Source organism: Ranitomeya imitator, chromosome 6 (genome assembly GCF_032444005.1).
Source record: "Ranitomeya imitator isolate aRanImi1 chromosome 6, aRanImi1.pri, whole genome shotgun sequence".
Lineage (NCBI taxonomy): Eukaryota > Metazoa > Chordata > Amphibia > Anura > Dendrobatidae > Ranitomeya > Ranitomeya imitator.
The window spans coordinates 456,518,089-456,545,929 of record NC_091287.1 but is presented as its reverse complement, the minus strand read 5'-3'; the positions used below and the strand labels follow the sequence as shown (position 1 = coordinate 456,545,929).

The window sequence follows — 27,841 nt, the reverse complement described above, 5'->3', positions numbered from 1 at the left end:
ATGGTAAAAAGTAAGATTTTGGCTCATGTCTGTTTTGCACCAAGCAAATGGTTTCATTTTTATGTTATTGTCAGCATTGTTCTAGAAAGATATCAGGGCTTGGTGGAGGAAATGGCAACTTTCACTTCACACATTTATCAGAAATTAAATTATTGCAGAAATCTATATTGCTTCTTAGCTTAGATTTGTGGCACACAAACAGCACAAATATATTTGTTTGTTACTTCATAATCATTCAAAATTTTGTCTATAAATAATAAAATGATGTATACTCTTTAAGCCAGATCACAGACCCCATCAATAGTCTCTCTGAAACTGTAGGCGATAACGTTCCATTTTTTGGTCACCTGACTGCTGAGGTCCATGATAGGCTGCAATGGTGGAGTGACTGAAACCGCGCATTCACATGATCGTTACAGACAATCAAGCTCCTTGGTGGTCAGGTCAAGTAACTGAAGAATGGAATGCCATGGTTTCATGTCCAGCTTGAGAATACTGTAGCTGCTTATGATTACAGCTGGGTGAGGATGCATTTACATTTTTTACCTGTCCCTTGCTTGTGTAAAATGCTTTGATGCTGGACACCCTCTTTTACTTTTTGGCAACATGAGGAGTGTTGGAGGAGTTTGACCTTTGTAACAGAAACAAAGACCCACAGGGGTCCTGAACCTGATTAGCCCATATTTTTATATAGATCTGAAATCTTTATCAGTACAGTATAAGTAGCTCCTTCTTGCTCTGTTGATGCCTTTGTTAGCAACAAACACTGTTCAAGACTGATTTAATCAAAGAAAACCAATATCTTTCATATATAAAAGTTTTTTTAAGCCGACATCTGATATGTATTTATATGTATTTCTGACTTAATATTCTTTTTCTCATTTATTCTCTGCTTACATTGACTATATATTTTTCCATAATTTGTATGCTAGAGGGCGGACATCAAGAGTCTCGTGAGTGATGAAGATACAGACGGCTGCACCCCCTTACATTATGCCTGTCGCCATGGTGTCCCGAATTCTGTAAACAATCTACTTGGACTTAACGTGTCGCTGTATTCCAAAACCAAGGATAAAAGATCAGCTCTGCACTTTGCTGCTTTGTATGTTATATTATTTTGTACTCTATTGATGCAATGTTCAGTTAAGGTGTAATATAGCTTAGCACTCAAACACTTGCCCACATCTAGAATATTGATGACCTATTCTTAGGACAGTGATCAATATTAGATCAGCTGGGGTCAAACACATGCCCCTCGTCGATTAGCTGTTTTCCAGACAGAAGTACACATTTTATGGAGACTGATATACCACAGCTCTGCACACTGTGTAGTAGCTGTTCTTTGGTACTGCAGCTTAATTCCTGGTGAAGTAAATTAAAGCTAAGCTGTATTACAAAAGAATTGCCACTAGACAGTGTATGGAGCTGTTGACTTTTGGCTTCTAACACAGTGTACGATTGGAGGCCACAGGAACAGCTGATCGGTGGGGGTATCAGGGTTTATTCTGATACCAAAGACCCATTTCTAAGGAGAGATCATCAATATCATGCTCCTGAACGACCCTATAATATAAGTTAGAACTTTGCCATGTATTTGATTAACAGAGGCCTACACCTTTGTGAAATCCAGCAATGCATGCAACAGCGCTGCACACTGCGCCATCAATATCAGAGAAATCACAGTATGATGCCTTTATCTTAATCAATGGGAGCACTGCAGCAGAGACTTTTTTTGGATGCAGATGTCTCTATCTACTGCAAATAGATTAGCAGTTTAGTGAGCAACTTCAGCAAAGCAAATTTGAAGGGGTGGTCGATTATCAGACTCTATTGGGGCAAAGATAGGTAATGCTTCTGTATGGGGTTAGCCTCTGCCAAGAACTGAATTACACTGTGACTTTAAGAGATAATTCTCCTTTCTGATTTGAATTGCACTTGGATTAGTCCTTTCCTCTCTACAGATTGCTATGTGTTGGTTTGAGCAAGAAGCAGGAAGTGTGTCTGTTCCAGACGTGATGACAAGGAGAGACTCGTACCCATGACAGAAAGACAAAACAATAAGGGAGTCTAAATATTGATAGGCTGTTAAATGAATTAGCAGCTTTAAGGAAGAAGATAGTTCCTGGTAACTGCAATATCGGCTATCGGGACAGTGTTAGAAGGAAAGAGTCGCATAGCACAGCTGAGATGGTTTTCCCCAAGCACCTGTAATCTGGAGAGAGAAAAAAAACTAAGTGGTACAAGTAATCCCTCAGCATTCAAAGTGGGAAAACACTAGCTTAGACCCGGACGAAGACAGATCTGTTAAACTGAAGGAGGATTGCAACACAGCAAACTTGGCTCCACTATATCAGGACAAAGCAGAAGCCAGCAGAATTTCTCCTGAGTGCTGCAGATCTGTGAGTGAGACACCGGTGTTCAACCGAGTTGGGACATAGAGCAGGTTTCTTTAGTTAAAGCGTTGTAGCAGCGTGGCTTGATTATCAGAAGCCAGATAGGAATTTTGAAGAGAGCAGTATATAGACATTGTTTATTCTGTTTGATTGAATTTTGTATTCCAATTGCTGGAACACAATGTTAGGGCTAGCGGAACGCACCAAATAATAAGACAGATAGAGTATGGTGCGTTCGCAGCCCGGGGTCCACCTAGAGATTGAACCTGCTGCCAAGTAATGACGGACTATATGGCGGTACAAAGTGAATACACACACGGGTTAACCTCACCCTGTGTGAAGGAAGTGAACCCTGTTGCGTCACAGGGCCGCGGTACCGTACCAAGAGTGCAAGCAAGGAGTCCCAGAACTCAATCCCAAGACACAGGATTTGAGTACATAGACCTCATGCGCTCGACACCACTAATGGGGTGTCAGAGTTACAGCAATAGAAGCATGAGAGTGCATGCAGTGCCGCACTGGCGAACGCCACTAACCACCCAGGCTTGGGTCAGGAAAGCGCTGTGAAAGCGCACGGCGCCGCACTGGCGGTCACAGCAATAAGACGCTGTATTGTGTGTTTACGTGCTGATGGCTAAGTCGGGCGCTAGATAGCAATCCTTCATTCGCGACCAGTCAACAACACTAGGAATGGGAATGATTTAGGAGCTTTCATCCATCGACGTACATCCATCAACACACACACATTATCAAATCTATACTAGCGCATGGCCGTGCGGTCATGCGCAGCTTATATAGTTGCAGCACGTTCAGGACCTTCCAATAAAGGACCAATGGAAAGCTGCTACCGAAGTTTTGCCCTTTCAGGACCTTCCTGGAGGACCAATGGGATGTGCTGCAGTACCTGAGGATGTGACCCTTGATCTCCAACGGGAGATCTTGCCCTGGGCATGCTCAGAAAGAGAAAAGCAGGACTTAGCCCCAAAAGCATCTGCTCGCTGCTGCCCAACACTGACTTCAATGGCAGAAGCAGGAAAAGCAGCAGTAACTCTCTGTACAGAGTGAGACTGAGCAAGATGCTGGGACCGACGTCTCCGCTGAGCAGACTCCACTGCGGCTGGGGAAGAATGGGAGACCGCAGCGGAGATGGCTCGAGATTCCCCTTGTGCAGTAGCGGGAACTCGACAGCTAACACACAGCTTGGGTGAAACATTCCAGCTATCTCTCTTTGTATATATTGTTGCAGTTATTACAGGAACTTTTAATGTTATTTTCAAGCATAAAATCCTGTCTTTTAATAAAGCTGGTGTTTTGTTTCTGCCTACTCATCTACTGTACCATATTTGAATCCTGCCCGGTGGTGTCTTTCAGGCATCACTTAAAGTGGTGCTACGCTAGTGGAGCAGGGTACGGCCACAGAAATGGAGGCAGCCAACAGCAATAGTAGTAAGGTTAATGTCAGTACCACAGGCAATGGTGGAACCCCTGCAAAGGCCCTCTTATAGGCACATTGTTTTGCGTATTGCCCATATTTGATGGCCAGAATAAGCCACTGTCCGATTGGGTGACCACATTTCAGAGGGCTGCTAACATTTATGTCAGCCCAGAGTTACAAGTGGAGATCGATCTGGCCACCCTGAAGGGTGAGGCCCGCAGAAGCATCTTCCTGCAATGTGAGGCCATGCGTAACACTTTGAAAGAGATAGTGACATTTTTGGAAGAGATATATGATGAAATAGCTAGAGCGGTGCATCGCTGGGAAAACTTCTTCTACCGGCTGCAGTGTGAAGGGGTCTGCCAAAATGCCATGGCGCTACATGAAGCAGTAGCAGAGATGCAAAGGAAAGAGGAAGATGGAATAGGCGGCATGGGTTCTGTGGACCGGATACCATGAGAACAATTTATCCTGGTACTATATAGTACTCCCTTGATGCAGGCTAAGGTGGACCCTGCCTTAAACTTTTGGCTAATATTGGTGGAGGCTGTGGCTGAAAGCAATGCTTCCAGACTGGTATGGATCCAGACCGTCACAACCCTCGGCTCTAAAGAATCTCTGATCAGAGTAGCATAAGATCTGCAGTGTTCCCTGAATGTTATGCAAGAGAAGTAGACTGAAATGGAAAAGCAGACGGGGACTGGCTCTGCCCCTGAGGCCGCCTACCCGGCCCTATAATATCTCTTTCGGCCTTTCCCCCGGTATCCAAACGTGAGCTTCCCTATGCAAGTCTCCTGAAACCCTACGGTCCTCCACCCCTGTATGGGGACCGCTCGGGAGACTGCAGAAGGCTCCCAGTCTATGGATGACGAAGTTTCTGACACATAACCTTTGTCAATTTGCAGAGGAGAGGAACTCCAGGCTCTGCCCAAAACTTCTGCTGCAGAGGACGGTAGTAAAAGTAAGTGCTCCTTTTGAAGATAGTCAAGACCTCCAGAAATTCAGTAGGTCAAATGCAGTTGTTTCATATAATACAGTGGGTACTGAAAGTATTCAGACCCCTTTACATTTTTCATTTTGTTTCATTGCAGCCATTTGGTAAATTCAAAAAAAGATCATTTTTTCATATTAATGTACACTCTGCACCCCATCTTGACTGAAAAAAACAGAAATGTAGAAATTTTACAAATTTATTAAAAAAGAAAAACTGAAATGTCACATGGTTGAAAGTATTCAGACCCTTAGCTCAAACACTCATATTTAACTCACATGCTGTCCATTTCCTTGTGATCCTCTTTGAGATGGTTCTACTCCTTCATTGGAGTCGAGCTGTGTTTAATTAAACTGATAGGACTTGATTTGTAAAGGCACACACCTGTCTATTTAAGACCTCACATCTCACAGTGCATGTCAGACCAAATGATAATCATGAGGTTAAAGGAACTGGCCAAGAGACAGAATTGTTGCAAGGCACAGATCTGGCCAAGGTTACAAAAAATGTCTGCAGTACTCAAGGTTCCTAAGAGCACAGGGGCCTTCATAACTCTTAAATGGAAGAAGTTTGGAACCACCAGAAGTCTTCCTATACCTGGCCATCCAGCCAAACTGAGCAATCGTAGGAGAAGAGCCTTGGTGGGAGAGGTAAAGAAGAACCCCAAGATCACTGTGGCTGAGCTCCAGAGATGCAGTAGGGAGATGAGAGAAAATTCCATAAAGTCAACTATCATTGCAGCCCTCCACCAATCGGGCCTTTATGGCAGAATGGCCGTATGGAAGCCTCTCCTCAGTGCAAGACATATGAAAGCCCGCATAGAGTTTGCTAAAAAACACATGAAGGACTCCCAGACAATGAGAAATAAGATTCTCTGGTCTGATGAGATGAAAATAGACCTTTTTGGAGATAATAATAAAAATATATATACACACTAAGAAGGTGAATACACACCCGCGCTACGTCCTACGTTGCTACCAAGAAATAACACTACTAATATACAAGTTCTAGTTATTATTACCTGCTTTAACAGATGGAATAGGGCGGATAGTTTTGATAGTGGCACAGGTCAGATTTAAAAAAATGCTGCGGATTTTTTAAATCTGACCTGTGCCACTATCAAAACTATCCGCCCTATTCCATCTGTTAAAGCAGGTAATAATAACTAGAACTTGTATATTAGTAGTGTTATTTCTTGGTAGCAACGTAGGACGTAGCGCGGGTGTGTATTCACCTTCTTAGTGTGTATATATATTTTTATTATTTGCTGTTTACCCTATTTGTGATATAGGGCTTTCACCCGCTGCAGTCCATTTTTTCCATACGCAACAGCGCCGCTATTCTTTACTATTTTTTACGCTTTTTGGAGATAAGTCTAAGCAGTATGTGTGGAGAAAGCCAGGCACTGCTCATCACCTGCCCAATACAATTCCAATAGTGAAACATGGTGGTGGCAGCATCATGCTATGGGGGTGTTTTTCAGCTGCAGCGACAGGACGACTGGTTGTCATTGAAGGAAACATGAATGCGGCCAAGTACAGATATATCCTGGATGAAAACCTCTTCCAGAGTGCTCTGGATCTCAGACTCAACCGAAGATTTACCTTCCAACAAGACAATGACCCTAAGCACACAGCTAAAATAACAAAGGAGTGGCTTCAGAACAACTCTGTGACCATTCTTGACTGGCCCAGCCAGAGCCCTGACCTAAACCCAATTGTGCATCTCTGGAGAGACCTGAAAATGTCTGTCCACTAACGTTCACCATCAAACCACCTGATGGAACTGGAGAGGATCTGCAAGGAAGAATGGCAGAGGATTCCCAAATCCAGGTGTGAAAAACTTGTTGCATCATTCCCAAGAAGACTCATGGCTGTACTAGCTATAAAGGGTGCTTCTACTCAATACTGAGCAAAGGGTCTGAATACTTATGATCATGTGATATTTCAGTTTTTCTTTATTAATACATTAGCAAAAATTTCTATGTTTCTGTTTTTTCAGTCATGAGGGGGTGGAGTGTATGTTAATGAGAAAAAAAATGAACTTTTTTAAATTTACCAAATGGCTGCAATGAAACAAAGAGTGAAAAATGTAAAGGGAGCTGAATATTTTCTGTACCCACTGTAGGTAAGCCGCTGATCAATTTATTTGGTCCACCAATATGTATTGTAAGCAATGTGGCACTGCTGTGTAAATGGTTGCATAGAGTTTGCTAAGGATGACAGCCTTTAAGTGGGGAGGCAGTGAAGGGGATCAGTCCTTGCCAAGAACTGAAATAAACTGTGACTTTGAGTCAATGCTCTCCTCTGATTTTTGTACACTTGGACTAATCCTTTCTTCCCTGCAGCTTTGAGTTAATTTGAGCAAGAAGCAGGAAGTGTGTCTGTTCTGGAAGATTGTTTATACTATTTGTATTGAAGTTTGTATTGCAACTTATGGAGCACAGCTTGTGTGTCACGTTCCAGCTATCTCTCCTTGTACCTATTATTGCTGCTGTCATTACATGAACCGAATCATCTGTCTTTCAATAAAGCCGATGCTTTGCTTCTGTCTTCTCATCTACTATACTGTATGTGAGTCTTGCCTGGCAGTGTCATTCAGGCACCACTTCACTTCCTTGAAGCCCATGCTCTCAGGTTGCCACCTTGATACTGTTCCTTGCCAGGGTTTGTTTACAAGACTGCAACTGTAATGTCTCATCTAAATCACCTAAATGTCTCAGCCAATCACTCAACTCAGATGTACTGCCAGGGTAGACTGCCGTTGACTGCTCAGCAGGCCCAGCGTCACCACCCGGGCAAGTACCAGGGCCAACTCACCATTGGGGACACCGACAAGCTATTATTTAATGTATGTAGCAATATATGGGGCCATTATACTATATGGAGCACTATATGGCACCATGATATATTGTTTGGAGCATTATATGGGGTCATTGTACTATACTGGCCATTATATGGAGCCCATACTAATGTATTGAGGACTATGTGGTGCCCATAACACTGTATTGAGGGCAACATGGTCAGTTCTAAAATGAAAAGTCGGCAGTCACACTGTATGATGGCAGACTTCTCAATCCCCCCAGTGCATGCACTGTGCACTGCAAGCATTCACCGATTTGTGAGGTATTGTAAATTTTACAATAGACGTCACTCATGTAATGTAAGAAGTAAGTGAATTCCTGTATTTCATAACTGTGAATCATGAATTGCGGTACGTGTTAGAGGATCACAGAGATGCTTTCGCCTGGGATCCACAAAAACCTGGAGCCGGCCGTGCTGCTGAGGCCAGTGATTTTCTGGTAGGGTCACATGTGTAAACCAGTACTGGCGTTGGCAGAGGAGAAATGCTGGAACTATAGGGGCTGCAACTGGTAAAAATGAATTTATTTGCCTATTTTAAAGCATTACCAAGATTTGCTCCATTTTTTTCCTTAAAAGGGTAGTATCTTTAAACTGGTTTCCCTGGATACATTATCTGATGGTTCTTCTAAGTCTGACTTCTCTCAGTGCTCAGTTCTTCTGGTTCCTATCTTTGCAGCAGGGACCAAACTAATTTGAGAGGGCAGCAATCAGCAAACAGATTCTGCTCCTTTTCTGGTGCACTGGTGGTTGACTAGGAAGCTGGCACTGCACTTATAACAATGCCTATCTTTCTTGATGACCCCTTGTCACCAAAAAAAAGACTACTCCTTTTACCTCTATTCTGTTCTTGGTGCTGTGCTTGCTCCTGCTCAGGCTTTTGTGCTGCTGAACCGCGCTTTATAATACACTCTGCCTCTGTGTCCCAATGAAATCTTTTCTAGAAATCAGTCTTGCTCTAGTGGTGTCCTACAGCACAGGCTACAGAAGCAAGACTTTACTAACCAACTACATTGCAAGGTTAAAGGAAATATTTCAGCCAGCAAATGTCAGCAGGTTTTTTGCAATTTAATCTCAGAGCATCATAATATAAGGCTCGAGACCCCTGTTTCCAAAGATGTGTCACTTTTTCAGGTGTGTGTTGTAATTTCAATGCAACTAGTGTTTTATTAGCAGACTTAGGCTATGTGCACACGATGCGGATTTTGCTGCGGATCCGCAACAGTTTCCCATGAGTTTACAGTACAATGTAAACCAATGGGAAATGAAATCTGCAGTGCACATGCTGCGGAAAAAAACGCATGGTAACGCAGCGGATTATTTTCCGCAGCATGTCAATTCTTTGTGCGGAATCCGCAGCGGTTTTACACCTGCTCCAATAGAAAACTGCAGATGTAAAACCGCAGCGGAATCCGCAGTAGAATCCGCAATAAATCCGCAGTAAAAACCGCAGCGGTTTTCCAATGCAGATTTATCAAATCCGCTGCGAAAAAATCCGCAGAGGATCTTTCTACGTGTGCACATAGCCTAACACTGCCAGGACTACAACTCATGTGCCCAGCAGTCAGGCTAATCCTTAGGTAATCTATGAAAACTATATCATTGGCCCAGTAAGTGATACATCCCTGTAATCCAGCTTTCTTGCTCTACATTATGCTGCTTTCAAAATTTATAGCAAAAACCTGCTGACATATTCCTTTTAATTGCCTTTTTATGTTAGGTTTAAAGGTATTTCTAATTTAATATGTCACTAACCTTATTTAACAACAATTCTGAATACTGGAACTATTACAGATCCAGGTTTAATATTCATAGATTTGTGAACTTTTTCAAGGCCCAGTTCACATAGGTAGAATTCATACATTTACATATGACTATTTCTTTATTATTATATGTAAACATTAGCAGTGACTGGACTTTATATTTATAAACTCACATTTGTTTCTTTATAAAGTTACGGTCGTTACAACACGTGCGAGCGGCTCCTACGCTTTGTGCCAGATGCCACTCTTCTAAATGAGGCAGATGAAAAAGGAATGACACCCCTCCATTTGGCTGCAGAAAATGGACACGATAGAATAATTTTCCTTTTACTCAAGAAGGGATCGCTTCTTTTAAGGTGTGTAAATACACTTTAAGTAAAATATTTATTTCCTCTAGGTGCAAATTTGCATGTTCAAATCACTTCAGCAAATATACGGTATTTAAGATTCAGATGTATACTTCTCTTAGCATGGTGCAGTAAAATACTTTGCAAATAGAAAAAGGATTAACCAGCTCACCTCAGCTAGGCGTCCCACGAGGCACGGATCTGCAAGGAACCACTTGTAGAAATGAAGAAAAAAGATGATCCAGCTTCCAAGCTTGCAAAAATGTATTGGATTAAAAAATATTAATCGATTCTTCCATGAGTATAGAGACAGCTATGTTTTGAACATCCTTTGCGTTCTTTAACAAAGCTTTGTCTACACTTATGATGGAATCTATTAATATTTTTTAATCCAATAAATTTTTGCAAACTTGGAAGCTGGATCATCTTCTTTCTTCATTGCTGTAAAATACTGACAGTAATATGTGTGGAGAACCCTACTACTCTCTAATTGGGCACAATACTGAGTCCTATACACGTTTTTTTTTAATTATGTGCCATCAATGTGAAAGGAATCTGTCAGTACGATCAATCTCCTAAGCCATTTACAGCACATGGTAATATAGGTCATAGAAAGCTGAATAAAATGATACCTTGATATCTGCTATCCAACTTTCAGAGAAATCCACATTTTTTTATACATTATGTAAATAATATACATATATATATATATATTGTGGTGAAACACTACCTGAGTGTGTTGGGGAACACTGACTTGGCACTGGATTTAAGCACTCAGGCATGGTTTCTCCACGTTACCAGTCTTATTTGGTTTATTAAACATCATAAACCATAACTTAAACAGTTCATTATACACATCAACGGAACTCATTAACCATCGACAGTCTGTTCCAATGGCAGATCCGTGTCTGCCCGTAACCCCTTGTTATCTGTAGTTACCTTACAGGAGCTCCGGCTCCACACACTGACTCCTGCCAGTGTTGGTTCACAGGGGAAAGCTGCCTCATTGGGATCACCGTCCTTGTGACCAGGGCACCACGGATAGTCCAGACCCACAGTAGGAACTGTAGCTTCCCCAACACAGAAACCGTCTCAAGCTCTGTAGATGCAGCCTCTCCATGCGCTTCCAGGAAGTCCAATCATAGGCACTTCTAACACACGGGCCATCAGTCAATGGTCTCACCAGGTGCTTGCAGGACTCCAGTCCATCCCTGGACAATTCAAGACCCTGACCATTCCAGGACTCACACTCTCACCAGGTGCTTGCAGGACTCCAGTCCATCCTAGGACAATCCAACACCCTGAGCATTCAGGACTCACACTCTCACCAGGTGCTTGCAGGACTCCGCTAACCCTGTAAGCCTGCCCCTATAAGTAAACACAACAAACTCTTGTGCAACTATAAGTCCCAGCATAACCATATCATTTTGGGCTTACAGCTCAGAGCACCTCTGTGACATATACCGGCCATTTACAATCCTGCCGGACTTTGTCTCATCACCATAATTATGCCTCCGAGCACATCCTGAAGCACACACACAGCGCCCCCTGGCTGGAACATCGGTTACCACACCACATACCCTCTCCCTCTGTTCAAACTTACGGGGTTGAACACATGACATAAACCATGGTTGCCGATACTGGGTACCCATGTAATCTTGCCCTGCAAGTCGAGATGAACGTCTGTCAGTTTTAGGCATCATTGAGCATCACATCTTTGCTAGGCCTTCCCCGCCCCCAGCGGTCAGTATGTCGGCCCTGGGCTTCAGCCCCCGAATCACTATCCGTCTGTGTCACCAGACCCTTTTTAGTCAACCCACTTTCCAAGTGTACCCTTTCACATGACCTTTCTTTCCATGGCCGGCTTCTCCGGTTGGTATGGTCATAAGTCCCACTTACAGTCGAGCCGACTGACTGGTCCGAGTCTGGTCCATCTTCAATGGTCACACCTTTGCTCACCTCTGCCAAGCCCTAGAGTTGGTCAGACCCACACTTCTGTCAGGTCAGATGTTCTGGCATGGCTACCACTGTCATTCTGACTTCACCTTGTGGAGCACTATCGTTCCACTGTGTCAGTGCTTCTGTCAGCACACCATTATACTCAGCCCTATCGGTTGCTACTGGCAATGACATGTCACAGTCAATGTAGAGGCAGGCTGTCAAACGTCCTTCAATGTCCCCACCTGTGTCATTCACTCTTGTCCCTATCCCAGGTGACACAGTGCATTCAGGAGGGGTCCTCATCCAAGACTCTCCACTCCCCGGGTCTATCAGTCCCATCATAAAACATTGGCTGAGCGATTCAATTTCTATTTCTATAGGACACACATAAGACCTGCATGAGAATCAGCCTTATATGCCTGATTCTGAATGATAGGATACTGGTGTGAGACATGTAAAGGCTGGCTGTCTGCTCTCCTGATCTACATGTCTCACACTGGTAATGCCTCTATGTATTTAAAATAAGGGAGATTCTCAGGTAGATCACAGTGGACTATTGTGGCTCAATGAGATCCAACATGGAGTCTTGTGACAGAAAAATAGAGCTGCTGACTAGTGTGAATGAAATTTTAAGGATTCTAACCATTTTTTTAAAGAATATGATATATACAGAATACAGTTGCCATGTTTTTGACTCCTCTATCTACGCTGATAGCGGTAAGATTCAAGTAATCAGTGGGGGGTCTGGGCAATGGAACTGTAGTAATGACATGTCCCAAGTTTCTTGAAATAATAGTCACCTTTTGTAAAGAAACAATTAATAGAAAAACAATGTATAGAAAATTTTTCTAACTTTCCACTTGTTACACCAACCTGGTATCTAGACTTGCCTTTAGGCCGAGGTCACACTAAACGTATGAAAAATCGGTCCAAGTCTCCCTGCTGAGAGTTGCAGTTCTCCGTATGGGTCATCTGTCTGTAATGTGCTTGCAATGCGATGATGCGATTTTCTCGCACCTGTGTATCCGTATGACATGCGTATGGCTTTACATTTCTCTCTGCTTTTCCCCATTGAAATTAATGACTCAACAGACTGAAATAAGGAAAATGTGTGTGTATTTCTTGCAAGCTACACTGATGGTCCATCTTGGTGTCCGTTTTTTATTCTCACCCATAGACTTGCATTGGCGAGACTCGGGCGATATACAATCGCAGCATGTTGCAATTTAACTTGCATGCTGAATACACCCGAGGAAAAAAAAAGTGATGGGAGCTTCCCCATAAATTAAAAGATTAACAGTGGTCCGAGTGCTATGCGATGTTTTCTCACACAGCACTCGTCCGTATTCTACGCTAGTGTGACCCCGACCTTAGACTAATACCCAGAAGTAGAGATGAGTGAATTGATTCACATAGGAACCTGGTCTAGCAAGGGTCTTGCAAATTAATTCAATTCCTTTTACCGAGAAATGAAAGTGCCACATCTGTGCGAGTCCTCCAGTAGGTTTTTATACCAATTTAAAACCTACAAGAGAAAAAAGTAAATGAAAACCCTGATATAACTAAGTAAAAAAGCAAAAGTGCATCTAAATAACACAGAGTTTTTAGTAATACTGCTTTTTGATCAAAAAATAGCACAAAAGCCATCCCACCGCGTCAAGGTAACTCTGATCGGGACAGTCCTAAACTATCTAATATTAAATGTTGACCTCAGTGTGAATAAGGGCAGACGAAAGGACTGAGCCCAAACAGTGAAACACTAGACTGGGGAAGCTTTATATAGTTTATATCTCAGAAACAGGGAGGCCACACCCCGGGTTGCACAGAATGCAACAATACAGAGAAAAAAAACACAAAATTGAGCTTAACTTAAGTTGGTATACATGCAGAGGTAAAATGCATGTTCAAAATGGCCATAAAACATTAAAACCTACAAGAGAAAAAAGTAAATGAAAACCCTGATATAACTAAGTAAAAAAGCAAAAGTGCATTTAAATAACACAGAGTTTTTACCAATTTATAGTCACCAATCAACAAGGAACGTGCGGTACATAATACATAATGTCCAACTGTTCAACAACAGTCAAGTCATATAGATGCCAAACTATCCAATATCTTATTATAAAAAACTAAAATAAAAACACTTGTAAATATGTTGTCTATTTTTTTTGCTATGATTTATTTTTTACCTTCTATTTTTTCTAAACAATGTTGCTTTGTCTTCTTTTATTTTCAGTGATTATCGGGGTTGGACAGCCTTACACTATGCTGCTTCTGGAGGCTATACTCGTACCATCAGGGTTCTTCTGGATACATCTATTGCACTTATTGATAAACCTGACAAAGAAAAGGTAACTTGATCATTATTCGCATTTATTAGTACGTTCATTTATTTGCTAAAGGGTTTGTTCAGTTTAGAAAACGCCTCTTTATGAATTCTACAGTAGTGTGAATTTTTGAGTTAAAATAATGTCCCCATTAAGTGTTTCATTTTTCAACCAGAGAAGATTCAAGATTCTGGTTTTAAAGAGCATCTGTTAGGAGTCGAGTTTCCTCTGCTGCACAGGGGGAATCTCGATCCGTCTCCGCTGCGGTCTCCCATTCTCCTCCGGCCGCAGTGGAGTCTGCTCAGCGGGGACGTCGCTCCCAGTGTCTTGCTCGCTCTCACTCTGTACAGAGAGTTACTGCTGCTTCTTCAGCTCCTGCCATTAAAGTCAGTGCTGGTCAGCGGCGAGCGGACTTCCCTGGGACTAAGTCCTTGTTTGCGCACACTGAGCATGCCCAGAGCAAGATCTCCCGTTGGAGATCGAGGGTCATGTGCTCTGGCTCTGCAGCGCATTCCATTGGTCCTCTTGGCAGGTCTTGGAAGGGCAAAGTTTCTGTGGCCACTTCCTGTGCTGCAACTATATAAACTGCGCATGACCGCATGGCCATGCGCTAGTGTACAATTGAATACGTGTGTTTGTTGTGAGTGCAAGTCGTTCATTAACCCCTTAGCGACCGCCGATACGCCTTTTAACGGCGGCCGCTAAGGGTACTTAAACCACAGCGCCGTTAATTAATGGCGCTGTGGAAAAAGTCCATAGCGCCCCCCAGAGGCCGATTTTCTCCGGGGTCTCGGCTGCCGAGGGTAGCCGAGACCCCAGAGAACATGATTCGGGGGGTTTTTAACCCACCCCGCATTTGCGATCGCCGGTAATTAACCGTTTACCGGCGATCGCAAAAAAAAAAAAAAAAAGCGATCTCTTTTTAATTTCTCTGTCCTTCGATGTGATCGCACATCGGAGGACAGAGAAAAGGGGTCCCAGGTGGCCCCCCAATACTCACCTAGCTCCCCCGATGCTCCTCGTGTCTCCCGGTGGGTGCCGCCATCTTCAAAATGGCGGGCGCATGCGCAGTGCGCCCGCCGGCCGGCACCGGGAGAATCTTTGGGGTCTCGGCTGCCGGGGGTAGCCGAGACCCCAAAGAGCACGATCGGGGTCGGTATTACCGACCCCTGTTTTGCAATCGCCGGTAATTAACTGTTTACCGGCGACCGCAAAAAAAAAAAAAAAAAAAAAAGTAAAGTGTAATTCTCTGTCCTCTGATGTGATCGCACATCAGAGGACAGAGAAATAGGGGGATTCGGGGACCCTAGCATACTCACCTAGGTCCCTGGATCCTCTTGCTGCTCCTCCTGGCCGCCGGCAGCAGAACATGGCGGACGCATGCCCAGTGCGCCCGCCATCTGTCTCCATCTGCCGGCCGGCAGGAGAACAGCAGTTGGGGCTAAAATTAGGGGTAGGGTTAGGGGTAGGATTAGGGGTAGGGGTAGGGTTAGGGGTAGGGGTAGGGTTAGGGGTAGGGTTAGGGGTAGGGTTAGGGGTAGGGTTAGGTTAGGGTTAGGGGTAGGGTTAGGTTAGGGTTAGGGGTAGGGTTAGGGGTAGGGTTAGGGGTAGGGTTAGGTTAGGGGTAGGGTTAGGGGTAGGGTTAGGGGTAGGGTTAGGGGTAGGGTTAGGGGTAGGGTTAGGGGTAGGGTTAGGTTAGGGGTAGGGTTAGGTTAGGGGTAGGGTTAGGTTAGGGGTAGGGTTAGGGGTAGGGTTAGGTTAGGGGTAGGGTTAGGGGTAGGGTTAGGTTAGGGGTAGGGTTAGGGGTAGGGTTAGGTTAGGGGTAGGGTTAGGGTAGGGCTAGGGTTGGGGCTAAATTTAGGGTTAGGGTTGGGGCTAAATTTAGGGTTAGGGTTGGGGCTAAACTTAGGGTTAGGCTTCTTTCACACTTACGTCGGTACGGGGCCGTCGCAATGCGTCGGCCCGACATACCGACGCACGTTGTGAAAATTGTGCACAACGTGGGCAGCAGCTGTAGTTTTTCAACACATCCGCTGCCCAATCTATGTCCTGGGGAGGAGGGGGCGGAGTTACGGCCACGCATGCGCGGTCAGAAATGGCGGATGCGACGTACAAAAAAACGTTTCATTGAACGTTTTTTGTGCCGACGCTCCGCCAAAACACAACTGATCCAGTGCACGACGGACGCGACGTGTGGCCATCCGTCACGATCCGTCGGCAATACAAGTCTATGGGCAAAAAACGCATCCTGCGGGCACATTTGCAGGATCCGTTTCTTGTCCAAAACGACGGATTGCGACGGAATGCCAAACGACGCAAGTGTGAAAGTAGCCCTAGGGCTAGGGTTAGGGTTGGGGCTAAAGTTAGGGCTAGGGTTGGGGCTAAAGTTAGGGTTAGAGCTGGGATTAGGGTTAGGGTTTGGATTAGGGTTCGTATTAGGGTTAGGGTTGGCATTAGGGTTACGCTTGGGATTAGGGTTAGGTTTGGGATTAGGGTTAAGGTTAGGGTTGTGATTAGGGGTGTATTGGGATTAGGGTTAGGTTTGAGGTTAGGGTTGAGATTAGGATTAGGGGTGTGTTGGATTTAGGGTTTTGATTAGGGTTATGGTTAGGGTTGACTTGGGGTAAGGGTTGTGATTATGGTTAAGGTTAGTGATTAGGATTATGGATGAGGTTGGGATTAGGGTTAGGGGTGTGTTGGGGTTAGGGTTGGAGCTAGAATTGGGGGGTTTCCACTGTTTAGGTACATCAGGGGGTCTCCAAACACGACAGCCAATTTTGCGCTCAAAAAGTCAAATGGTGCTCCCTCCCTTCTGAGCTCTGCCGTGCGCCCAAACAGTGGGTTACCCCCACATATGGGGCATCAGCGTACTCGGGATAAATTGGACAACAACTTCTGGGGTCCAATTTCTCTTGTTACCCTTGTGAAAATAAAAACTTGGGGGCTACAAAATCTTTTTTGTGAAAAAAAAATATTTTTTATTTTCACGACTCTGCATTCTAAACTTCTGTGAAGCACTTGGGCATTCAAAGTTCTCACCACACATCTAGATAAGTTCCTTGGGGGGTCTAGTTTCCAAAATGGGGTCACTTGTGGGGGGTTTATAGTTTAGGTACATCAGGGGCTCTGCAATCGCAACATAATGCCCACAGACCATTCTATCAAAGTCTGCATTCCAAAAAGGCGCTCCTTCCCTTCCGAGCTCTGCCGTGCGCCCAAACAGTGGTTTACCGCCACATATGGCGCATCAGCGTACTCGGGATAAATTGGACAACAACTATTGCAGTCCAATTTCTCCTGTTACCCTTGTGAAAATAAAAACTTGGGGGCTACAATATCTTTTTTGTGGAAAAAAAAATATTTTTTATTTTCACGACTCTGCATTCTAAACTTCTGTGAAGCACTTGGGCATTCAAAGTTCTCACCACACATCTAGATAAGTTCCTTGGGGGGTCTAGTTTCCAAAATGGGGTCACTTGTGGAGGGTTTCTACTGGTTAGGTACATCAGGGGCTCTGCAAATGCAACATAATACCCGCAGACCATTCTATCAAAGTCTGCATTCCAAAACGGCGCTCCTTCCTTCCGAGCTCTGCTGTGCGCCCAAACAGTGGTTTACCCCCACATATGGGGTACCAGCATACTCAGGACAAATTGGACAACAACTTTTGGGGTCCAGTTTCTCTTGTTACCCTTGTGAAAATAAAAATTTGGTGGCTAAAAAATCTTTTTTGTGGAAAAAAAAAATATTTTTTATTTTCACGGCTCTGCATTATAAACTTCTGTGAAGCACTTGGGCATTCAAGGTTCTCACCACACATCTAGATAAGTTCCATGGGGGGTCTAGTTTCCAAAATGGGGTCACTTGTGGGGGATTTCTACTGTTTAGGCACATCAGGGGCTCTCCAAACGCGACATGGCGTCCGATCTCAATTCCAGCCAATTCTACATTGAAAAAGTAAAACGGCACTCTTTCTCTTCCAAGCTCTGCGGTGCGCCCAAACAGTGGTTTACCCCCACATATTGGGTATCGACGTACTCAGGAGAAATTGCACAACAACTTTTGTGGTCTAATTTCTCCTGTTACCCTTGTGAAAATAAAAATTTGTGGGCAAAAAGATCATTTTTGTAGAAAAAATGCAATTTTTTTTTTCACGGCTCTACGTTATAAACTTCTGTGAAGCACTTGGGGGTTCAAAGTGCTCACCACACATCTAGATAAGTTCCTTAAGGGGTCTAGTTTCCAAAATGGTGTCACTTGTGGGGAGTTTCCACTGTTTAGGCACATCAGGGGCTCTCTAAACGTGACATGGCGTCCGATCTCAATTCCAGCCAATTCTGCATTGAAAAAGTCAAACGGCGCTCCTTCACTTCTAAGTTCTGCGGTGCGCCCTAACAGTGGTTTACCCCCACATATGGGGTATTGGCGTATTCAGGAGAAATTGCATAACAAAATTTATGGTTACATTTCTGTTTTTACACTTGTGAAAATAAAAAAAATGGTTCTGAATTAAGATGTTTGCAAAAAAAAGTTAAATGTTCATTTTTTCCTTCCACATTGTTTCAGTTCCTGTGAAGCACGTAAAGGGTTAATAAACTTCTTGAATGTGGTTTTGAGAACCTTGATGGGTGTAGTTTTTAGAATGGTGTCACACTTCATTATTTTCTATCATATAGACCCCTCAAAATAACTTCAAATGAGATGTGGTCCCTAAAAAAAAATGGTGTTGTAAAAATGAGAAATTGCTGGTCAACTTTTAACCCTTATAACTCCCTAACAAAAAAAAATTTTGTTTCCAAAATTGTGCTGATGTAAAGTAGACATGTGGGAAATGTTATTTATTAACTATTTTTTATGACATATCTCTCTGATTTAAGGGCATAAAAATACAAAGTTTGAAAACTGCAAAATTTTAAAAATTTTCGCCATATTTCCGTTTTTTTCATAAATAATCGCAAGTAATATCGAAGAAATGTTACCACTAACATGAAGTACAATATGTCACGAAAAAACAATCTCAGAATCAGCGGGATCCGTTGAAGCGTTCCAGAGTTATAACCTCATAAAGTGACAGTGGTCAGAATTGCAAAAATTGGCCTGGTCATTAAGTACCAAATTGGCTCTGTCACTAAGGGGTTAAATACCCCTAACCTATTGTATGACTGTTCGCGTATGGAGTATGGCTGCTATCTAGCGCCCGACAAATCACTCAACGTGTCACACACGTATCAGCGTCTATTGCTGTGACCGCCAGTGCGGCGCCACGCGCCAGCAGTGCGCTTCCTGACCCACGTCTGGGTGCTTAGTGGTGCCTGCCAGCACGGCACAGTTCGCACTTCAGTGCTCTAATTATAAGAGTTGCCTAACACACCCTGTTGCGGTGTTGTGCCAGCAAGTGGTCTAATCGGACTTCAATCCTAGTTGGGGTTAAGTTCGCTGACTGCTTGCTCGCCTTCTATGTGCGGTACCGCGATCCTGTGACGCAACAGGATCGCTTCCTTCACGTTGGGTGAAGTTTAACCCACGCGAGTATACTTATGAGTACCGCCATATAGTCCGTCATTACTCAGCAGCAGGTTCCATCTCTGCACGGTGGACCCCGGGCTACGAACACACCGTACACTATCAGTCTTATTATTTGGTGCGTTCCGCTAGCCCTAACAGCATCTGTGTCATTCGTGGACCTGTGCATTACACAATCCTTTAATGTGTATAAGTAAAACTTAGGCTATGTGCACACGTTGCGGATTTCCTGCGAATCCACAGCATTTTTATCCGCGCAGAAACGCTGCAGATCCGCAAGTGATTTACAGTACAATGTAAATCAATGGGAAAAAAATGCTGTGCTAATGGTGCGGAAAATTCTTCACGGAAAAGCTGCGGATTAAAGGAAGGAGCATGACATTTCTTTTGTGCAGTTCTGCAGTGTTTTTGCACCATTCCATTATAGAAATCCGCAGGGGTAAAAACGCAGTAAATCCGCAGAAAAAATGCATGAAATCTGCACCTGCTTTTTCTGCCAAGAGATGCAGAATCCGCACAAAAAATTCCAGAGGTAAATCCGCAACGTCTGCACATAGCCTTAATTTTGATTTTACCTATAGTAATTCTACAGGAAAATTGATCACTTACTGCCAGGTTTCTCCATAAATCACAGGGTGATAACTGTAGGACTCATAATAGAGGGTCTTAATTGGGGGACACATTCTACTCCGCTTATTATAAATGGATCTTCCTGGCAAATAGGGATTGTCCAAAGTGGCTGCTACTTTGTCAGATTTCCTACTACACCATCTGTACTTCTTTTGTGTGCCCAAATGTGCCATCACCGGCTCTTTTGTGTTCTATACCAGGCATTCAGCATCATTTAAGGGTCAGACCACTCCCAGCTTTCCATTGTGCCACACCTTTACCAGCTCTGTTTTATGCCAGATCACATCTTCACCATTTTACATCTTTCCATTTTACGTGAACACATCTTGAGTTATTGTCTCCAAGCCCTTGCAGCATTTGAATTATAAACCTGGCGCATTGGGTTGTGGGACCATGGGACAATGAAATGATGGGAATAGCAGGTAGATTAAAGATAGAATGCCAACTAGGCCAGCCAAAAAAAGGGGATGGAGGTGTGAGAAATGACTTGGATATTAATTCATAAATTATAACCATTTATAAAGTTAATTTCATATGAAGACAAAAAAGATGATCAATGAAGTCCTCCTATGCATTAGAAGACAACTAACAGAAATATCTTAATCAATTTTATTTTTTGCAGAACACAGCTCTACATTTGGCCGCCCTGGAGGGACATTCCAAAGCAGTTGGTCTTCTGCTGGAAAGTGGAGCAGCGTTAACGCTAAATGCAATTGGGGCCTCTTTCATTCATGAGGCAATACGTGCAGCAAGAAAGGATGTGGTCTCTACTGCAATTCACAGTGAAAGGTAGAACATCTGATTCTGGAAATAATATGTCTTTGGAAGGTATTGGAGTTACCCCTTAAATAATTCTGGAATGATTACGTCACATTTAAAAAACCATGGTAAAATTTCTGTGACAAACAGCCTTTGTCAAGCCAAATCAAATTATTTCTTCTGGCTTGACAAAGGCTATTTATGGCAAAAATGTTGCCATTTTTTTTTCATATGTGACATCATTAATAAGGAATATTTGTAAGAGATAACTTTATTGCTTTGAATTTTTCTATTTGGACTACTCATTGATTTGGTGAAGAGCCCTTCAAAGTCCATCATGGAGTAATAGGAGTGGTGCATGGAGAATCTACCAAATAACTCCCAAGGGTAAGGTTATAGTTTACAACCAGCAGCTGTTCACAGGATGGACCATAAAATGTCCGATTGGTAGAAGTACAATTTTTGAGAAGCACTGCGTTCTCAAAAAAGTAGATACTCCTCACCGGTTTTATTTGGTACCATGGCTACTAAATCAGTGTGGATATTAAATGGGAAAGAAGTTCTCTCTATTCCAATCTATGGGAGTTATGTTGCAGAGTGCGTCTTCTTGCAGTCACCGCTGTACTTAGGAAAGCTTCAATCAGCAAGATATCTTGAGTAAACAGTATTTACTTCATACTGGATAAACATGAGATACAATTCAGTGTCACACAGTCCGTGCACTGAAGACAACACATTCATGAAGAAAAGCAAAACCGAAAGTAAGAAAACAACCAACCACTAACCAACCACTGAGAGCTTCCCTCCCCACATTACAGCAAGTATATTACTTTACACACTATCGCCATCTGTTGTCTGGTTAGTATAAAGTCCTCCTTTCACTTATAATAAGTCCCAATCTGTTGCATATGCCAACACCCTTTCTCAACAGTAAGGACTTATTCAATTAAACCCAACTTTTTTATTAGTCTCTGATGTTTATCAGCATTCAACGCCTTCGTGAAAATGTCTGCTGTCATTTCTTCAGTAGGACAGTACTCTAACTTCAAGACTCCTTGTTCCTGATGATCTCTCAAGAAATGATATTTCACATCAATATGTTTGGTTCTTGGATTTACTCTTTCCATCTGAGCAAGAACAAGACATCCTTGATTGTCCTCTTTTAGTTTTGTTGGTGCCAACTGTGGTTGTCCTAGTTCTGTCAACAATTGTCTTAACCACAGTACTTCTTGACTCGCATGTGCTGCGGCAACATATTCTGCTTCTGTTGAAGATAGTGTCACAATTGACTGTTTCTTACTCGTCCAACTTATTGGTCCACCTGAGAGGAATAAAATATGTCCACTGGTAGATCTTCTGTCAGTTGGATCTCCAGCCCAATCTGCATCAACATATCCTGTTAAAATGCAATCATTGCTTGTGGGTAATTTCAGCTTAACATTGCTAGTTCCTTTCAAATAACGTATTACTCTCTTCACAGCATTCCAATCAGCTTTATTTGGTTTTGATACCTTTCTACTCAGGATTCCTACTGCTGCTGCGATGTCTGGTCTTGTAACGGTTGCTAGATACAGTAGTTTTCCTATTGCTGTTCTGTATTCTTCATTATTTGGTAGCATATTTTGTTCACTGTTCATCTCTTTGAGATAATTAGTTTCCATTGGAGACTTTACTGTTTTTGCATCCTTTAATCCAAATTTTTCTGTTATGTCTTGAATCATGTGATTTTGATTCAGTAGGAAACTTCCATCTTCTTCTCTTTCTACTTGTATTCCTAGATATTGTTTTACATTTCCCAAGTCTTTGATTTCGAAATGTCGCTTCAGGATTTTTAGAATGTTTTCGTTATCCCTTTCTTGTTCAAAACAAATCAAAATATCGTCTACATATATGAGTATGTAAATCCATCTATTAATCAGCCTTTTTGTGTATAAGCATGGATCAGCTTTGCTTCTTTGAAATTTTTCATTTGTAAGTACTTCCATGATTTTGTCATTCCACGCTTTAGCTGCTTGCTTTAAACCATATATGCTTTTCTGTAGTTTACAAACTTTGTTTGGATTTCTTTCATCTTTGAATCCTGGAGGTTGTTCCATATAAATGTCTTCTGTTAAATCTTCATTCAGAAAAGCTGTCTTTACATCCAGATGTCTCAGTTGCATCTGTTTCATTGCTGCAACTGTAAGTAAAGTTCTTATTGTAGTGTGTTTGACAACTGGAGCGAATGTTTCATCATAGTCTTCTCCATATTTTTGAGAATACCCTTTAGCTACAAGTCTTGCTCGGTATCTTTCAGCTGTGCCATCTGTTTGGTATTTAACTTTAAAAATCCATTTACATCCTATGGTTTTTCTTCCTTCTGGTAAATCTGTCAGTGTCCATGTATTTGAATCTTGCATGGATTTAATTTCTGTTTCTGTTGCTTCTATCCATTTATTAGCTTCTTCCACTGGAAGTTTAGATATTTCCTCCCAAGAAGTAGGCTCATAGATTTTTCTTGTGCTTGTCTTGTATGAGAGATGTTTTGGTGGTTTTCCTTTGTTCTCTCTCATTGAACGTCTTGGTTCTGTGTCTGTTTGTAGTTGTGATTCTTCACTTTCAGTATTTTGTTCTTCATTAACTTCTACTTCTTTCTCATCTGATATTTCTTCAGTTGTGTCATTATTGGTTTTCTCATTTTTGTTTCAACTGAAATCATAATATCTTCATTCAAATCTTCAATGAATGTCACACTGTTACTCACCGTAACTCTGTCTGTTTTGGGATCTAGGATTCTGTATCCTTTGCAATTTTCACTATATCCAACAAATATTCCTTCCATGGATCTGTTTTGAAGTTTGGAACGTTTTTCTGTTGGAATGAATATGAAAACTTTACATCCAAAAACTTTTAAATGATTGACACTTGGGTTTCATACCTTGCCACAGTTCATATGGAGTTTTCGTCAGTTTTCTGGAAAAAAGTCGGTTCTGTAGATAAGTAGCTGTCATTGATGCCTCACCCCAATATTTCTCTGGTAGTTTGGAATCTGTCAGCATACATCTTATCATCTCTGTTAGAGTTCTGTTTTTCCTTTCTGCTACTCCATTTTGTTCAGGTGTGTATGGAACAGTTTTCTGGTGTTCTATTCCATTTTGTCTTAAGTAGTCTTCTATTCTGTGACCTGTAAATTCAACTCCATTATCACTTCTGATGACAATTGGCTTCCTTTGAAATTTGTTACTTGATCTTGTTACATAGTCTACAAGTTTATCAAAAACTTCACTTTTGTTTTTAATTAAGTATGTGACTGTGTATCTTGAGTAATCGTCTATAAAAGTCAACATGTATCTATTGCCTCCTGATGTAGTCACTTTCATGGGTCCACATACGTCAGTATGCACCAAATCAAGTGGTCTTTCGCTTTTCATCTCACTTTCTTTTGGAATAGATATCCTTGTGGCTTTGGATTTTATACAACAATCACATCTTATGGTAATTGAGCAATCTGATATCTTTAAATCTTTTGTCAATTCTTTTCTCTGTAGTTCCCTTATACCGTCAGGGTGTCTATGTCCTAGACGTCTATGCCACATGTGAATACAGTTTTTGTGATCATGTGTACATACCTTCATCTGTTCCTTTGGTGTGTCAAAATGATATAATTGTTCATCTGCCTTGACTTTGGTTATCACCTTGTTTCCTGCAATAATTGCACACTCATTGTCTTTGAATTTCACTGTAAGTCCTTTTTCTGTTAAACGTTTCACAGATAATAATCCGCCTTCCAATTTTGGAACATACAACACATCTTGTACAAGTATCTTTGAATCTTGTCCGAACTTGTTTGAACAATTTAGCATACCTTGTCCGATACCTTCTGCGGTTATTTTGCTTCCATCTGCGAGATAAATGGCTTCTTTCTTATCTAAATCAAGATCAGTAAAGAAATTCTTGTCACTTGTCATGTGACTCGTTGCTCCTGAATCAATAAACCAACCAAGTGATGATTTCTTGTCTGTTACTTTAAATGTGCCATTCCAATTATTCTCACATGAATCGGAAATTGTGTTTTTTACTTTCTCTGTATGCTTTTTATGTTGTAATTTTTGTTGTTCTGCTTTCCATATGGTACAGTCTTTCTTTAAAGGGACACTGTCACCTGAATTTGGAGGGAACAATCTTCAGCCATGGAGGCGGGGTTTTTGGGTGTTTGATTCACCCTTTCCTTACCTGCTGGCTGCATGCTGGCTGCAATATTAGATTGAAGTTCATTCTCTGTCCTCCGTAGTACACGCCTGCGCAAGACAAGATTGATAACTGTGCAGGCATGTACTACGGAGGACAGAGAATGAACTTCAATCCAATTTTGCAGCCAGCATGCAGCCAGCGGGTAAGGAAAGGGTGAATCAAACACCCAAAAACCCCACCTCCATGGCTGAAGATTGTTCCCTCCAAATTCAGGTGACAGTGTCCCTTTAAATGACCTTTTTTCTTACATCTGAAGCATTCTCTTGTCTCTTTATTATCGGGTTTTTGGAATTCTGTAGCTTTAAGAGCGTTTTCACTGTCCTTTTCAGTTGAAGAATCATTTCTTTGTTCTTTTCTTCTCTGATATTCATCTATTAGTCTTGTTTTCACAAAATCTAATGTAATGTCAGTTTCTGGTCTCGTCTCAAGGGCATTTATCAAGGCTGTATACGAATCTGGTAAACTGCACAACAATATAGCTGCTACATGACTTTCTTTAATATCTTCACCAATAGATCTTAGCTGTGATATCACTTCCATCATTGAGAATATGTGCTTCTGCATATCGTCATTTGCACTCAATCTCATACTGTACAGCTTTCTTAATAAAAATAACTTGTGATTCAAGCTAGGTCTTTCATACAGTTTTCTTAATGCTTCCCACATTCCCTTAGCTGTTTCTTCATTTCTTATATGTATTAATTGAGCATCATCCACTAATAAGCTAATGGTGGCTCTCGCTTGTATATCCTTCTTATCCCATGTCTGATTATCTTGATCTGGTCTTGCTGTAACAATTACTTCCCATAGATCATCCTTAGATAACAACATCTCTACTTTGAATTTCCATAACTGATAATTTTCACTATTCAGTTTAGCTACTGTAAATTTCAGTTCTGTGGTACTCATCATCTTTATATAGTCTTACTTGTTTAGAGAGTTGTACTGAAGATATTCTCCTGTATGTCCTGTGAATTGTCTGCAATTATATCCAGCTCCTGGGATGCTGAATTCCTCTGTCACTCTGTATCTGGATTTAGTTCCTTCTGTTTAGAGAGCTTATCTGTGTGCTCCGTTATCTGGGCTATAAACCAGGATCCTTCTGCCTGAGCTTGTAGTGCAGACCTGTAGTGTCTGGGGTGCCTGGGATGTCTGGGGTTATCTGGGGTTATCTGGGATGCCTGGGCCCATAACCTGTTGCAGAGTGCGTCTTCTTGCAGTCACCGCTGTACTTAGGAAAGCTTCAATCAGCAAGATATCTTGAGTAAACAGTATTTACTTCATACTGGATAAACATGAGATACAATTCAGTGTCACACAGTCCGTGCACTGAAGACAACACATTCATGAAGAAAAGCAAAACCGAAAGTAAGAAAACAACCAACCACTAACCAACCACTGAGAGCTTCCCTCCCCACATTACAGCAACTATATTACTTTACACACTATCGCCATCTGCTGTCTGGTTAGTATAAAATCCTCCTTTCACTTATAATAAGTCCCAATCTGTTGCATATGCCAACAAGTTATACAAGCAATTGAGCCATGTAGTAAACCATTTCTATGACTTTAGAAAAACTCGGCGACTTTATTTTAGATACAGCGCCATGTACGGTGTCTGGTATTGCAAATAACAGAAGCTAATCTGCAGCACCCAACACAAACACTGTGCTAGCTATGGATGAATGAAGTCTTCTCACTTAGGATCCCTTTTATTTTATTGTATCTACTGTGTGAATTGTGCGAGAGATTTTATTATAAAGTTATTTATTATTAAGTTACCTTTGAAAAGTCATTGTAGTTAATTGTGCAAATATGTAAATGTGCATATAGGGATGTAACAAGTGCCAACGATAATATTTGTGGAGTGTTGGACTTTTTTTTATATTTGCTAGATCTGTATATTTGTATAACTTCAGTGTGGGCTGATAGAATTTCAGATCATTGCTGTTTTATTGTAGGTGGGAAGAAGTGCTTGTCACATTTTCAGACTCTTCTGCTTATAAGTGTCCGATTCTGGAAATGGTAAATTATCTACCAGAAAGCTTAAAGGTGAGCGTTTATCGAACATGCCAAAAAATATACATCTGTAATGTGTGCTTACATTAAACTATATGTTGGTATCAGGTTAGGTTTTGCTAGCAAATCTGCATGGCAAAAACGCACCAAAAATGCATCAAGTCAACAATGTGTGCACAAGCCCTAAAAGTTGTGAGTGATATCTCAAGAACAGTGGCAAAACGTTTGTTTTATTCTGATTTGCTTTCCTTTCCTCATGTGCAGGCATTGCAGGACCTTAGGTATCCATGGTTACAACCATTGATACAGTGAAAGTGAGCTAGTTTACATGAGGAAAAGAGACATGGTGAATTTGAAAAACTATACTAAATTTCTAATTGGAGGTATTTGCTAATATTATTATTATGCCTACTACAAATTAGGATAGGATCCCGAAGATGGGAATACCCTTGTAAGATTTTTTTAATTCCCTTAGCTAAATTAAGCTGAATAAAAACCTGCATAGTATTTAGGGTGCACTGACAGTTGTTGTAGATGTAAAGGGTGAAATCTGTTGGCAAATTTGCATGAAAACTTACAGCAAAATTACATGCATTATGTATTTGGGGCTAAATCTGCAGCA

At 41.9% G+C, this 27,841-nt stretch overlaps 1 protein-coding gene across 3 annotated transcripts in view; it reads left to right on the top strand.

Moving 5' to 3' along the window:
• TRPA1 (transient receptor potential cation channel subfamily A member 1) overlaps window positions 1-27,841 on the top strand; it is a 248,856-nt gene that overhangs the window by 163,444 nt on the left and 57,571 nt on the right. For all 3 annotated transcript variants that reach the window (XM_069731474.1, XM_069731475.1, XM_069731473.1), the window contains 5 exons: window positions 933-1,102; window positions 9,635-9,799; window positions 13,968-14,082; window positions 20,834-21,000; window positions 27,162-27,252. In XM_069731474.1, the coding sequence (XP_069587575.1) occupies window positions 933-1,102; window positions 9,635-9,799; window positions 13,968-14,082; window positions 20,834-21,000; window positions 27,162-27,252 (708 nt within the window). The remainder of the gene's footprint in view (window positions 1-932; window positions 1,103-9,634; window positions 9,800-13,967; window positions 14,083-20,833; window positions 21,001-27,161; window positions 27,253-27,841) is intronic.